The following is a 15,605-nucleotide window of genomic DNA, read 5'->3' as shown; positions in this document are numbered from 1 at the left end:
GTATTGGAAACTTTTTTTTTTTTTTTTTTTAGCAAAGAGGGTACAGTGCCTTAAATAAGCATTCATATAAAATGATAAATGTTTTTCCAAATTTTATACAAATAAACATGTGAAAAGTGTGGCGTGCATTTGTATTTAGCACCCGAGTCAATGCTTTGTAGAACCACCTTTCGCTGCAATTACAGAATTGCCCATTCTTATGTGCGAAATAGCTCAAGCTCTGTCAAATTGGATGGAGAGCATCTGTGAACAGCAATTTTCAAGTCTTGCAACAGATACTCAATTGGATTTAGGTCTGGACTGACTGGGCCATTCTAACACATGAATATGCTTTGATTGAAACCATTCCATTGTAGCTCTGGCTGTATGTTTAGGGTGGCCGTTTTGCTGGAATGTGAACCTCCGCCCCAGTCTCAAGTCTATTACAGACTTTAACAGGGTTTCTTCTAAGATTGCCCTGTATTTGGCTTTATCCATCTTCCCATCAACTCTGACCAGCTTTCCTGTCCCTCCTGAATAAAAGCATCCCCACAACATGATGCATGGGGAAGGTGTGTTCAGGGTGATGTGCAGTGTTAGTTTTCCGCCACACACACAGTGTTTTGCTTTTAGGCCAAAAAATATAATTTTTTGTCTCATGTGACCAGAGCACCTTCTTCCACGTTTGTTGTGTTCCATACAAGACTTCTCGCAAACTGCAAACGGGCCTTGTTGGGGCTTTTTTAAAAATTTTTTATCAATGGCTTTCTTCTGGTCACTCTCCCATAAAGGCCAGATTTGATGACTAATAATTGTCCTGTGGACAGATTCTCCCACCTGAGCTGTGGATCTCTTCAACTCCACCAGAGTTACCATGGTCCTCTCGTCTGCTTCTCTGATTAATGCTCTCCTTGCCCAGCCTGTCAGTTTAGGTGGGCGGCCATGTCTTGGTAGGATGGATTGAACAGTGCTTTGTGAGATGTTCAAAGCTTGGGATATTTTTTTTTATAACCGAACCCTGCTTTAAACTTCTCTACAACTTTATCCCTGACCTGTCTGGTGTGTTCCTTGGCCCTAATGATGCGGTTTGTTCACTAAGGTTCTCAAACAAAACCTCTGAGGGCTTCACAGAACAGCTGTATTTATACTGAGATTAAATTACACAAAGGTGGACTCTATTTACTAATCAGGTGACTTCTGAAGGCAATTGGTTCCACTAGATGTTAGGGGTATCAGAGTAAAGGGAATGTAAAATAAATAAAAACCCAAAACAGAGTCAAAGCTGCGCTCAGATCTAAAGAAACAAAAAACAAATGTAGGAGAAAAAAGCTGCCAGCACCTTAAAAGTCCAGTATCTGACTCCTAAAAGTATGGTAAACAGCAAAGTGCAGCGCTAAAGATATACAGTGGCTTGCGAAAGTATTCGGCCCCCTTGAACTTTTCAACCTTTTGCCACATTTCAGGCTTCAAACATAAAGATATAAAATGTTTATTTTTTGTGAAGAATCACCAACAAGTGGGACACAATTGTGAAGTGGAACGGAATCTTTTGGATTTTTGAAACTTTTTTAACTAATAAAAAAATGAAAAGTGGGGCGTGCAAAATTATTCAGCCCCCTTGCGTTAATACTTTGTAGAGCCACCTTTTGCTGCGATTACAGCTGCAAGTCGCTTGGGGTATGTCTCTATCAGTTTTGCACATCGAAAGACTGAAATTCTTGCCCATTCTTCCTTGCAAAACAGCTCAAGCTCAGTGAGGTTGGATGGAGAGCGTTTGTGAACAGCAGTTTTCAGCTCTTTCCACAGATTCTCGATTGGATTCAGGTCTGGACTTTGACTTGGCCATTCTAACACCTGGATACGTTTATTTGTGAACCGTTCCTTTGTAGATTTTGCTGTAAGTTTGGGATCATTGTCTTGTTGGAAGATAAATCTCCGTCCCAGTTTCAGGTCTTTTGCAGACTCCAACAGGTTTTCATCCAGAATGGTCCTGTATTTGGCTGCATCCATCTTCCCCTCAATTTTAACCATCTTCCCTGTCCCTGCTGAAGAAAAGCAGGCCCAAACCATGATGCTGCCACCACCATGTTTGACAGTGGGGATGGTGTGTTGAGTGTGATGAGCTGTGTTGCTTTTACGCCAAACATATCGTTTTGCATTGTGGCCAAAAAGTTCGATTTTGGTTTCATCGGACCAGAGCACCTTCTTCCACATGTTTTGTGTGTCTCCCAGGTGGCTTGTGGCAAACTTTAGACGAGACTTTTTATGGATATCTTTGAGAAATGGCTTTCTTCTTGCCACTCTTCAATAAAGGCCAGATTTGTGCAGTGTACGACTGATTGTTGTCCTATGGACAGACTCTTCCACCTCAGCTGTAGTTCTCTGCAGTTCATCCAGATTGATCATGGGCCTCTTGGCTGCATCTCTGATCAGTCTTCTCCTTGTCTGAGCTGAAAGTTTAGAGGGACAGCCAGGTCTTGGTAGATTTGCAGTGGTCTGATACTCCTTCCATTTCAAAATGATCGCTTGCACAGTGCTCCTTGGGATGTTTAAAGCTTGGGAAATCTTTTTGTATCCAAATCCGGCTTTAAACTTCTCCACAACAGTATTACGGACCTGCCTGGTGTGTTCCTTGGTCTTCACGATGCTCTCTGCGCTTTCAACAGAACCCTGAGACTATCACAGAGCAGGTGCATTTATACAGAGACTTGATTACACACAGGTGGATTCTATTTATCACCATCAGTCATTTAGGACAACATTGGATCATTCAGAGATCCTCGCTGAACTTCTGGAGTGAGTTTGCTGCACTGAAAGTAAAGGGGCCGAATAATTTTGCACGCACCACTTTTCAGTTTTTTAATTGCTAAAAAAGTTTAAAATATCCAATAGATTTCGTTCCACTTCACAATTGTGTCCCACTTGTTGGTGATTCTTCAGAAAAAATTAAAATTTTATATCTTTATGTTTGAAGCCTGAAATGTGGCAAAAGGTTGAAAAGTTCAAGGGGGCCGAATACTTTTGCAAGTCACTGTATATGTGACATAAAAAGAAATAAGGTCCCACCAAGTGACATAACATCAATCAGTAGATATAAATTAACAAGATCAGTCAATGATAAACAAAGAACTTAAATCACAAATGCATGTGAATTAAAAAAGGTATATGAAAAAGAGTCCACAAAAAAAATATATAATGAGTCCACAGAAAAATAAAAAGCACCCATCCAGGAAAGATGTGATAAAAAGTGCCAGTAGATAATCCACCAAGGAGTGTATGAGTAGAATCTGCTTACCGGACGGCGATGACTGCTATTACGGCAGTCTCGCCCAGCATAGGGATTATGGTCTCCCAAAACCAAGGGTACAAAGCGGGACCAGTAGCTTTAGCAATCGATCATAACCGGAAATAGAAAACAAAACACATCCATAGCGCAATAACGTATGATAAAAAGGTTTTAATAGAATAGAGGAATTGCACTTACAATTTAGCAGAAAATATGTAGCATAAGAGGTATTAGACACAGCGGCGGTGTCTCCGTGTACCGCGATTCACTTCCTGTACTCCAAGCCCGTCCGAGAACGTGATGACGTCACCGTCGTAGGCTCATCCCTACGCGTTTCGTCACGATAGGACGTCGTCTGGGGATTGGCCCAGACGACGTCCTATCGTGACGAAACGCGTAGGGAGGAGCCTACGATGGTGACGTCATCACGTTCTCGGACGGGCTTGCAGTACAGGAAGTGAATCGCGGTACACGGAGACACCGCCGCTGTGTCTAATACCTCTTATGCTACATATTTTCTGCTAAATTGTAAGTGCAATTCCTCTATTCTATTAAAACCTTTTTATCATACGTTATTGCGCTATAGATGTGTTTTGTTTTCTATTTCCGGTTATGATCGATTGCTAAAGCTACTGGTCCCGCTTTGTACCCTTGGTTTTGGGAGACCATAATCCCTATGCTGGGCGAGACTGCCGTAATAGCAGTCATCGCCGTCCGGTAAGCAGATTCTACTCATACACTCCTTGGTGGATTATCTACTGGCACTTTTTATCACATCTTTCCTGGATGGGTGCTTTTTATTTTTCTGTGGACTCATTATATATTTTTTTTGTGGACTCTTTTTCATATACCTTTTTTAATTCACATGCATTTGTGATTTAAGTTCTTTGTTTATCATTGACTGATCTTGTTAATTTATATCTACTGATTGATGTTATGTCACTTGGTGGGACCTTATTTCTTTTTATGTCACATATATATCTTTAGCGCTGCACTTTGCTGTTTACCATCAGAGTAAAGGGGGCTGAATACAAATGCACTCCACACTTTTCAGATATTTGTAAAAAGTTTAAAAACCATTGATCATTTTTCTTCCACTTCACAATTCTGTGCCACTTTGTGTTGGTCTATCACATAAAATCCCAATGAAATACATTTACGTTTTTGGTTGTAACATGACAAAATGTGGAAAATTGCAAGGGGTGTGAATACTTTTTCAAGGCACTGTACCTATTTTTGACAGGTACCCCCTCCCACTTCGACCCCCTCCCAACCTGCAACATCCTGGGGCCTGTTCCAGGAGACTGCAGGACCATTCAGAAAGAGCAGCGGGAAGCCACCACTTTGAAGCATCAGGAAGTCACAGCTGGCTTCCCACACAGTCAAGATGATGGCTCTGGGGACCCGAAGACTGGACAAGAATTAGCGCAGGTGAAGACAGACCTGGATCCATGGTTTGTTAAGTGTCTGTGTGTTACCAGCCAGCAGCTACAAAATTTGTAGCTTTGTAGCTAATTTGTACTTGTAGCTACTGAATTTTTTATTTTTGTAATGAAGTTCTTCCTCTTTAAAAACAGCAATTTTTCATTGACAATCAAGGTAAAAAAAAACTTAAACCCTGTTACGCACTTTTCCTTTTCAGCATGCCTTTCTCTCGTTTCCTCTTAGTTGAAGGAAAGTGTTTCATGATCAAAGACCTAAACACACCCCTGCAATGTTAAGGAAATAAAAAATATTTAGTTACCAAGGTTTCTACAGAAAGCTCCATATACTCGAGACACCGTATTACAATGTACAATTTTCTTGGCAATAATAACTTGTAGTTATTTCATATTTAAGAGGTGTAGGGAAAAAAAAAAACACTGCGCTAAAACAATGAACAAAAAAAAAAGGGAGGGGAGCAGCTACATACAATGTGACAAAAACAATACATATATAATGAAAACAATGTAGCGCATAATGAATATGTGTGAGATCAAAGTATAAAGAATAGTCCTCAATAGTGCTTCAATCCAACAAAGTATTGGTGTATAATCAACCAATTCTGTGATAAACAAAGTCAATAAATAAATATATAAGTGAAGAGTGGAATGTCCCACTATGTATTGTGGATGTAATCCAGAAGGAGATGGTATTCAAACAGTTGACAGAAGGTTGGATCCGCAAAGGAAGAAACTCATCAAACAGATAAAGAATACCCACTCCAAGGTATTCTGCGTATTGCGCGTTCTTATCCCTCCATGGCCCTGCAAGGCTTCCGTAGTGGGTCACGTGATGTGAGATGGACGCCGGGCGCGTTTCTAAGCCTGACGTCATTTCCTTTTGTTTGACACGTGGATCGGCGGCCGTCGGAGCGGGACGTTCGATTGCCCTTCCGCTTGGCCGCCTGATCCATCTGTCATACAGTGTTTCTGTGCCGATTGGCGCTTGACACCTCTGCAGTTCAGAGTCACATCCCAGTGTCAGCAATGGGGATTCGGAACAGGATGTCTTATTTTGTAACTAATCTTTCATTGGCTGTTTGGTTTATTTATTAAACCCGAGGCCTTTTTCGATTGGTTTAAATATACTTCTGTCATTTAATGTGGGACCAGCTGACCATATAGGTCCAATTAGACAACTACTTCCTTGTTATGCTACCTCATGTATAATCAGGTGACTACATCCAACAAATGAAATAGTTCGATTTTCACCCATTGTAATTGGTCTTCACTAGATATTTTATTTATAAATACAGGCAACCTGGAGTGGATGGTTTATGCCCCAGTAGAAGACCCCTAGGTCGAAACGCGTCGGACCTATTTATCCATCCTCCATGTTGCCCATCTTTCCTTTTTATTGTGATCACGTTTTATTGTATAAGGTGTTTTAGAAATAAAAATACCCCATTTTTATCTGCATGTGGAGGCACATTTTTTCTTTACACATAATATCGGAATGAGATTAAGTGTCCACTCCAGCCCTATTGGAGATGTCGTTGCCTTGCTGATCCGTACCCTGGTTGTTCCATTGCGAGGAGGCGGCCCCCGGAGATCCACGTGGAGTTCAATCTGGACGGTTTCGAGTGTCGTGACATCTTTCTTCACGCCCAGAGTGGCACACTGCTCATCTGATTCCTTGTCGCTGACAAGGGAATCCACAGGGTCCGGTAAGAGTTTCCTACACACTACCTATGGTTTCCTTATCTGGTTGATGAGTTTCTTCCTTTGCGGATCCAACCTTCTGTCAACTGTTTGAATACCATCTCCTTCTGGATTACATCCACAATACATAGTGGGACATTCCACTCTTCACTTATATATTTATTTATTGACTTTATGTTTATCACAGAATTGGTTGATTATACACCAATACTTTGTTGGATTGAAGCACTATTGAGGGCTATTCTTTATACTTTGATCTCACACATATTCATTATGCGCTACATTGTTTTCGTTATTTCATATTTAGCCTACCTGGTGTATAGACAATAAGATATTAACCACACTTTTTTATTCCCATACTTATTTCACAGGTGATTAGTGTTCTTCTCCCCGCTCTGTAGCTCTTTATAATACAATAACCTGTACAGTACAACCCCAATTCCAAAAAAGGTAAAATCTACATAAAAAAAAGAATGCAATGATTTGCAAACCTCATAAACCCACATTTTATTCACAACAGAAAATAGAAAACATATCAAATGTTTAAACTGAGAAAATGGACCATTTTAAGAAAAAATAAAGTAATTTTGAAATTGATGGCAGCAACACGTCTCAAAAAAAGTTGGGACAGGGCAACAAAAATCTGGCAAAGTGGTTCTAACGAGGAAGAACATTTTGCAACTAAGTTAATTAGCAACAGGTCAGTAACATGATTGGGTATAAAAAAAAGCATCTTAGCGAGTCAGAGTGTCTCAGATGTAAAGACGAGCAGAGGTTCACCAGAGAAAAGCTGCGTCTAAAATTTGTGGAACAATTTCAGAATGTTTCTCAACGCAAAAATGCAAAGACTTTAAATATAGCATCATCTACAGTATATAATATCGTCAAAAGATTCTGAGAATCTGGAGAAATCTCTGTGCATAAGCGACAAGGCAGAAACGCGACATTGGATGCCAGTGATCTTCGGACCCTCAGATGGCACTCATCAAAAACAGACATGATTTTGTGACGGACATCATTGCATGGGCTCAGGAACGCTTCCAAAAATCACTGTCTGAACACAGTTGGCTATGTTCACCTTGTAAAACAACCCATTCCGTTTAAAATAGAAATGAAAGGCAAGACATTTTTGTATAGATATAAAAACAAAAAACATTATGAATACCTTTTTCACGTTTTTTTGACGTCAGGACAAGTCTGATCATTGGAGGAGAGCAGCTTGAGTTCCCAGCACAGCTAGAGAACTGACCACCCTGTGCTCTCCTGCTTAGTGTGATCAGTATTTAATAAGAAAGCAAGGGAACTAGATTTCACATAAAGGAAGCAATCCAAAGAGAACAGTATACTTTCTTATACAAGTGATACAGCAGGCACATATCAGGAATATGAAGTGTTGGGGTTACAAAAGCTCTATCCTGCGAAGAAGCCATATCTGAACACCGCTGTCTATTTCTGGGCCAAAGCTCATTTAAAATGGTCTGTTGCAAAGTGGAAAACTGTTCTGTGGTCAAATGAATTGAAATTTGACATTCTTTTTGGTAACCATTGGCGCCATGTCCTCTGGGCCAAGAGGAGAGGGACCTTCTGGCTTGCTATCAGTGCTCAGTTCAAAAGCCTGCATCTCTGATGGCAAGGGGGTGCATTAGTGTGAATCAAATGGGCAGCTTGCACATCTAAAAAGGCATCAATGCTGAAAGATATATCCAGGTTTTAGAGCATGTGTTTTCATCCAGGTGATGTCTTTTTTGGGGAAGGCCTTGCATATTTCAGCAGAACAATGCTAAACCGCATACTGCATCTACAACAAGAGCATGGCTTTGCAGTAGAGTCCAGGTGCTAAACTGGACTGTCTGCACCAATTGAAAATATTTGATGCATCTTAAAACGAAAAATACAACAAAGACCCAGGAAGGTTAAGCAGTTAGAGTCCTATAACAGGCAAGAAAGGGACATCATTCAAAAACTCCAACAATTGGCCTTCTTAGTTCCAAGACGTTTACAGAGTGTTGTTAAAAGAAGAGGGGATGCTACACCATGGTAAACATGACCCTGTCCCAACTTTTATGAGACATGTTGCTGCCATCAATTTCAAAATTAACTTTTTTTTTTTTTTTAAATAAAATGGTACATTTTCTTAGTTTAAACATTTGATATGTTTTCTATTTTGTATTGTGAATAAAATATGGGTTTATAAGGGTTGCAAATCATTGCATTCTATTTTTCATGTAGATATTACACAACTTTTTCGGAATCGGATTTGTATAATGTTTAGGGACACATCTGTGTTGCGAAGGAAGGTGTGCAAAATTTAGTACATTCCCCTAGTGCACAAAACTGCCCTAATTGTAGTTGTGCTGCAGTGCCACTAATTTCTAATAGCACTCCACTGCGCCTCTCCAAGGGTTTCTTAATAGCACTCCAACGCACCTTGCTAAGGGTTTCCTAATAGCAAGCCAACACACCTCACTAAAAGTGTTTTACGTAACTAGCCATGTGTTACGGTGCTATACATGTTTAAAAAAGGCATGAGCACTTCTTTGGCTCAATTTTAGTGAGTGGGCTGCCCTACTGCAGCGTATGTTGTTGTGTATAAAATGTACATTAGCTCATGCACTGTTGTACTTGCATAGCTGTAAACCAGGCCTAAAGGTTGGTATACACCAGAAGATTTTCATTCAGAAATTTTAATTTCAAGAACAATTGTTTAATTTTCGAATCAGTGGGGTCAAATCAGTGTTCGTTTTCAACTGTAATGATAAGAGGATGGAAACTTTTTCTCAAGTTAATTTCTAACAGGAAATGTAGTTTTTGTTTGGTAAAGTCCATTCAATCCAAAATCTAATTTTTAAAGACAACAAACAGTTCAGCTACTTTCGAATGACATTCTTTAGGCCATCAAATGGGCTGAGAATTTCCGTACGAATGTCCATACGATTATTCTTGCAAACATTAGTTCAAAAATCTATGAGTGTATACCCAGCTTGACTTCGTAGAGGTCTGTACTATACTAATCTGGAAAGTTAAATTTTTACTCTTACTCTGCTGCTGAATATACTATATAACTCTTTATGGTCACATATCATACTCACTCTGCAGCAGACACAAAGTGATCAAGATGACCATCGTTTTCATCCATCACTTCCCGAGTTCGAGCTTCCCCGGTAGATTGCAAACCAATTACAATACACTGTAAAGAAATAAAAATGTCTTTCATTAAAATTACTTTACAATACTTAAGTATTGTGAAAACACAGAAGGACCAGTCTTTTCAAAAATATTAAGGTGAAATCACTTTGAAAAACACCCAGTCTCCTTTAGCCATCTCCTCTGGAGTAAGAGCAGATGATTTGTGTTACTAACTGAAATTTGCCCTGTGATTGTAAAACCTTAATTTTTTTTTCACTATAATAAAAAATATGTCACACTTTCCTGTTCTATGCAATGGTATTGTACAGAGCAGCCCCAATCCTCCTCTTCTCGGGTCTATCAACAACAGAGTATAAAAATTCATCTGGACATATAAAATACAGATTTATCCCTCTTGACAGCTACTACAACCCCAACATTGGGGTCAATTCTATTTGGGAAGCTACTCCAGAGAAGATATAGTAATGTATGCCATCAAAATTTAGCTTCCCAGGTAGAAGTGACCCCAATGTATGTTTTGTATGTCCAGATGAATTTTTATACTGTATTGTTGATTACATGTACATAAATAAAATTTGTTGTTAAACCACTTCAAAACCGGCCACTGTATATAAACATCCTCGCGTTTGTGGGGTGATATCTGAATGATGCCTGTAGCTACAGACATCATTCAGATATCATTCTTTTCAGCCGGCGATTCTGTGTACGATAAGAACGATCATAGCAGCAGTTCTGCCGCTTGATCGTTCTCATAGGCATCCGGAGGGGACGCCCCCCCTCCCGCCGGCATCCGGTGCTTCTCTGGGCTCCCGATGACACGGCCGGCGCCGGATGAGGACGATAGAGATGACTGGTGACCACATGGTCACCAGTCATCTCTATGACCATCGGAGGTCCGGGCGCGATTATGACATCATGCCCGGGTACCCGGAAATAAACGAAGCCGCGATCACGGCTGTCAGCATGAGATCGGTAAAAAAAAATTTCCCGATCTTATGCTTTCCAGCCCGGAGGAGAGATGTGGGGTCTTATTGACCCCCGCATCTCTCCATAAAGAGGACCTATTTACATTCCTTGTAATAGGAATAAAAGTGATAAAAAAAAAATGTAAAAAAAAAAAAGTGTAAAAATAAAAAAAAATTAAGTAAAATAAAAAAAAATAGAATAAAAATTTTTTTTTTTTAAAACACCCCTGTCCCCGGTAGCTCGCGCTCAGAAGCGAACGCACACGTAAGTCCCGCCCACATATGTAAACGCCGCTCAAACCACACATGTGAGCTATTGCCGCGTGCGTTAGAGCGTGTGCAACAATTCTAACACTAGACCTCCTCTGTAACGCTAAACTGGTAACCTGTAAAAATTTTTAAAGCGTCACCTATGGAGATTTTTAAGTTATGAAGTTTGGTGCCATTCCATGATTGTGCGCAATTTTAAAGTGTGACATGTTAGGTATCTATTTACTCGGCGTAACATCATCTTTCACATTATAGAAAAAATTAGGCTAACTTTACAATTTTGTTATTTTTTAATTCATGAAACCGTTTTTTTTTTTCCAAAAAAAAGGCGTTTGAAAAATTATTGCACAAATACCGTGCGAGATAGAAAGTTGCAATGAGCGCCATTTTATTCCCTAGGGTGTCTGCTAAAAAAACATATATAATGTTTGGGGGTTCTGAGTCATTTTCTAGCAAAAAAATGATGATTTTTACATGTAGGAGAGAACTGTCAGAATAGGCCCGGTATTGAGGTGGTTAAAAAACAAAACAAAACAAAAAAAAAAAACAAAACTTTGTAATGTCCTATGATGGTACCAATAAAATCCTGCTGCTCCACCTCATCCTCTTTATGATATTAAGAATGTGGGTACCTATATTTTAGAACAAACCTTCCTATGAGCAGTCATTGTAATAGGTTATACTGTAGTTATATTCCCCGTGTTGTTTGCCTTACCTTGTAATGATGAGCTCACATGTTGTGGCTGCAGTTTGTGATGTCATGGCTGATCGATTCCCCCATGTAAATGTATTGCTACAGCTAGCATGACCCCATTAGACAAGTGGACTTCCTGTTGTGACTCACACAGCATTTAAATGCATGTGTTGACATCCACTCTGTGTCACATCACAAATGTGGGAGTGCTATAGGAGCATGGTGAGCTCTGTGTGTAGTTGAATGCTCTGCCGGTTTGTGTCGATGTCAGATCTATTACTGTGTAGCTCTCCCCTGCAATAGCACTAGACAGAGAACCAGGGATTGTAGGATATTCAATTTCTTTACAGGAAAATTTAGTTCTCACACTACAAAGATCTTGCATTAACCTGTGCAGTTCCATGCATTAGAGGAGGGTAAAATAGCAACACCACCAGCAATGAAACCTCCTATTAATCAATTCAAACAGCAGCCTGAAGCACCTTGTGACCAAAATCAGAATCACGTGAGGCCTAAACGTCTACCCGGTAAAACTTAGTAAGTGTATGAATCTAAAGCCAGATGGCAGCTTTACAAATCTGCAACACAGAGGCTTGATGCTGAAAAGCCCAGAATGAACTGACGGATCTAGCAGAATGAACTGTCACCAGAAAGGAAGAATCCTTATCTATGACCAAATAGCCCAAACTACAACTTGACATATTCACCTAGCAAGGGTGGAACGAGATGCAGGAAGCCCATTGCGAGATTCTCCTTATGTCACTTTAAGCATAGGGATGACTAACTTACCCAAACTCTCAGGACCTGGGCTTCAATAGCCAAGTCGTCAAGCGAGCGACCAAGAAGCAGGATGGAATACCAGACCTCGAGAAAGTTGATGCAAGCAGTCTGGTAATGGCCACTGACATTCAGCCATAAGTCAGAGGCCGTTCGCTTACTGCATTCTTTTTGGCCATATTAAGGCCACAAGTATCAATGGAACACATTCAGATGACATCTGGTGGAGCAGGCAATGGAGTATGTTTAAAGAAAAAAAGGCACCAAAGAGTCCACCGTGCCACAATGGAAATGCAAACTGTGATACTAGGAGATCATAATCCTGCACTCCCCATCTTTGACAAACATCCCAAAACATCGCTCCATGGGAGGACCACTACCCTGAATCTGCGTGCCAATTTTTTTTCATACCTGAAATGTGTACAGCTGACAAGGCTGCTTCTCTCTTAGTTGTTTGACTTCTTGTCCCACCCTGTTGATGTAAGCCACAGCCATGGCACTGTCTGACTGAACCTGCGTCAACAGTCCTTGAAAGCAGCTTGTCCTCTACTGAAGAGTGAGGAGAATAGTGAATAGTTCCAAAACGTTAATGGAAAGCCAGGATTCCTTCATCAACTGAATTTCCTGTACCTTCGCTGTTCCGAGCACAACAGGCTGGCCTCTGTTGTGAGCACTGTCCAAGCCAATAGAGGCTTCAGCACTGAATTGGATATCCACTATGTTAGAGAGGTCTGGCCTCCACCGACAGGGGCATGGTTCAATTTAAAAAAGAAGTCTGCTTGTCCAAAACAGCCAAGATACTATTTTAACAACCTGAAATAAATGGACTGAAAACCGCACTGAAGGTGGACAACAGGACAGGAGTGTCCATGTCTAAGATCTCCGCCACAAGATTTTTTGCTGGATGAAATGACACTCGAGCTGGAGCCCTATCCAGAACAAGGCCTAGATACTCCAAGTGGTTAGTAGAGTTTAATGCAGATTTTTGGAGATGGAGGATCCAATCAAGGCCTGCAACAGTAAAGTTACCCGTTGAATGCCGCAGGAAAGAACCTGGCCACATCAGGTTCTCAACATAAGGTCATCAAGGTACCCCACAACATGGACACTCTAATGCCCCATACATTAGAGATGTCCGATCGGAGCGTGTTGTCGGAAATTCCGACCGTGTGTGGGCTCCATCGGACATTTTCCATCGGATTTTCCGATACACAAAGTTTGAGAGCAGGCTATAAAATTTTCTGACAACAAAATCCGTTGTCGGAAATTCCGATCGTGTGTACACAAATCCGACGGACAAAGTGCCACACATGCTCAGAATAAATAAAGAGATGAAAGCTATTGGCCACTGCCCCGTTTATAGTCCTGACGTACGTGTTTTACGTCACCGCGTTCAGAACGATCGGATTTTCCGACAACTTTGTGTGACCATGTGTATGCAAGACAAGTTTGAGCCAACATCCGTCAGAAAAAATCCTAGGATTTTGTTGTCGTAATGATCGAACAAAGTCCGACCGTGTGTACGGGGCATAAGAGTCAAGTATAGCAAACACTGGAGCCAAGGTGTTTGTGATGGCCTGAGGGACTGTGAACAGGCAAAAGGGAAGCATCACAAATTGAAAACGTTGCTTGCCTAGGATTATGGACACTTGCTCACCCAAGTAAGCAGTGCATACTTGTTTGCGTGCACATCTTGTGCACTGTACTTCAAAGCAAGTTGAACTGGTTTGGGGTTCCAAGATTTGTGTCAAAATAGCTTTTCTGACATGGGCTTGGAAGACGAGGCCCATGAGAGGACAAAAGGAAGCCTCTTATCCACTGAGCCCTTGAATGCTCGGAGGTCTTCCACAAGCACTGTTAAAAACCTGTTCAAATTGACAACAGACTAAATCAACCTCAGGGACCATACACCCATCTGGAAGGTCCTCCGTGGCTATAATGCAGTGAAAAAAGTTGATTTAGGAATCCAGGGAAGTGTAACTAACAAAAATATTCCCACTCAGTAGAGAGGAGATATCAAACACCTAAAGACACTAGCAAAGAACTGAGGCTTGCTGGGAAAGGGAAGGGTTATGTGGAGGTCATCACAGTATTTTTGTCAGAAGGTACCCTATAACACAGTAGTTTCTGAATCTGCCTGTGCCGTGTACTGTATGAACAAGAAAACATTTTATTAAACAACTATCAGCTTTATTTTTTGCCTATGCAAGCAGACTATATTTAAACTATGAACTTTACAAAAAGCTGTTGTACATTGGTTGTTACAAAAGCACGTGGCTATGGAAAAAACTCATTTAAAATAGGTTTCTTAACTGTCATCTACGTAACTTTTTTGGTAACAAAGGTACTCGTTGCTAGCAGGGTAAAGTCTGTGCAATGTTTTGCTAAAGAAAATAGGGCAAAACTAGCAAAACTACAAAGGAAATGATTAGGGATACATCAGTATCCTGTACAAAAATGAAGGAACAAAATATAGATTTATAACTTACAAAAGATCGAATTGAAGATTTTACTATCCTACCAACCAAGTTACATTTAGCTAAAAGTTTTGGCCAGTTTTAACCAATTAGATCACCTGCTTTTATTTCTCTCAATTGACACATTGCTTCTTGTTTCTTTATTAAGGTTACACAAACCAAATGTATTGGGTATGTCTTTGCAGCCATATTTAAAAAAAATAAATAAAAAAAATAAATAATGAACAGCAGGATTATTCTGCAATTGCACTAAATCAGACTTAGGATCAAGGACCTGACCAGAGTCATATGGGACTTACTGAAAACCAGGAGAAAATTGTAAAGGCTCTGAATCTGCATTAAAGACGAGAATAGGGCATCAGAAACACTTAGGGGTGAAGGCACAATAGCAGGTTCTATTCTGGAATGTGCTGGAGCACACTTAGAAACCCCCTGCGCAGATGGTTGCAATAATTGTGCACAGACCAATAAAATATCCAAAGTGGATATTAAAGACCTTGTGGAAGCATGTAAAGTCTGAGAGCAAGAAAGAGCTCCTGCCCCCTCTACAGCCCAGTGCTTCAGTGAGCGTGGGGCGGGGGTCAGAGCAGAGAGCCGGCGACTGACAGTCACAAGCTCCCTGCTCAGGGAGCTCTGAGAACCGAGCGATCGGCAGTGTTTAATTGTTCGGTTCTTAGTGCCGACGGGGGACCGATGCTGCACCCACCTAGGTAAGTATGATTCCCCCCAAAAAAATTTCCATACTTCTCTAATAACAAAAGAGGTTATTGTCAGTAGATGGGGTTTCCTCACCCTCAGCCAATCAGTCAAAACATATAATCAGTCCTAATCTTTCCTTCTGTTTGCTAGATCACACAGCAAATCCCC

At 40.7% G+C, this 15,605-nt stretch overlaps 1 protein-coding gene across 4 annotated transcripts in view; it reads right to left on the bottom strand.

Moving 5' to 3' along the window:
* SBNO2 (strawberry notch homolog 2) overlaps positions 1-15,605 on the bottom strand; it is a 172,698-nt gene that overhangs the window by 41,232 nt on the left and 115,861 nt on the right. For all 4 annotated transcript variants that reach the window (XM_073597129.1, XM_073597137.1, XM_073597147.1 and 1 more), the window contains 2 exons: positions 9,498-9,595; positions 4,895-4,974 (listed from right to left, as the gene is read on the bottom strand). In XM_073597129.1, coding sequence (XP_073453230.1) covers positions 4,895-4,974; positions 9,498-9,595 — 178 coding nt within the window. The remainder of the gene's footprint in view (positions 1-4,894; positions 4,975-9,497; positions 9,596-15,605) is intronic.

This window comes from Aquarana catesbeiana, linkage group LG01, assembly GCF_042186555.1.
Source record: "Aquarana catesbeiana isolate 2022-GZ linkage group LG01, ASM4218655v1, whole genome shotgun sequence".
Lineage (NCBI taxonomy): Eukaryota > Metazoa > Chordata > Amphibia > Anura > Ranidae > Aquarana > Aquarana catesbeiana.
The sequence above is the reverse complement of the archived record's forward strand: the minus strand, read 5'-3'. Positions and strand labels throughout refer to the sequence as shown.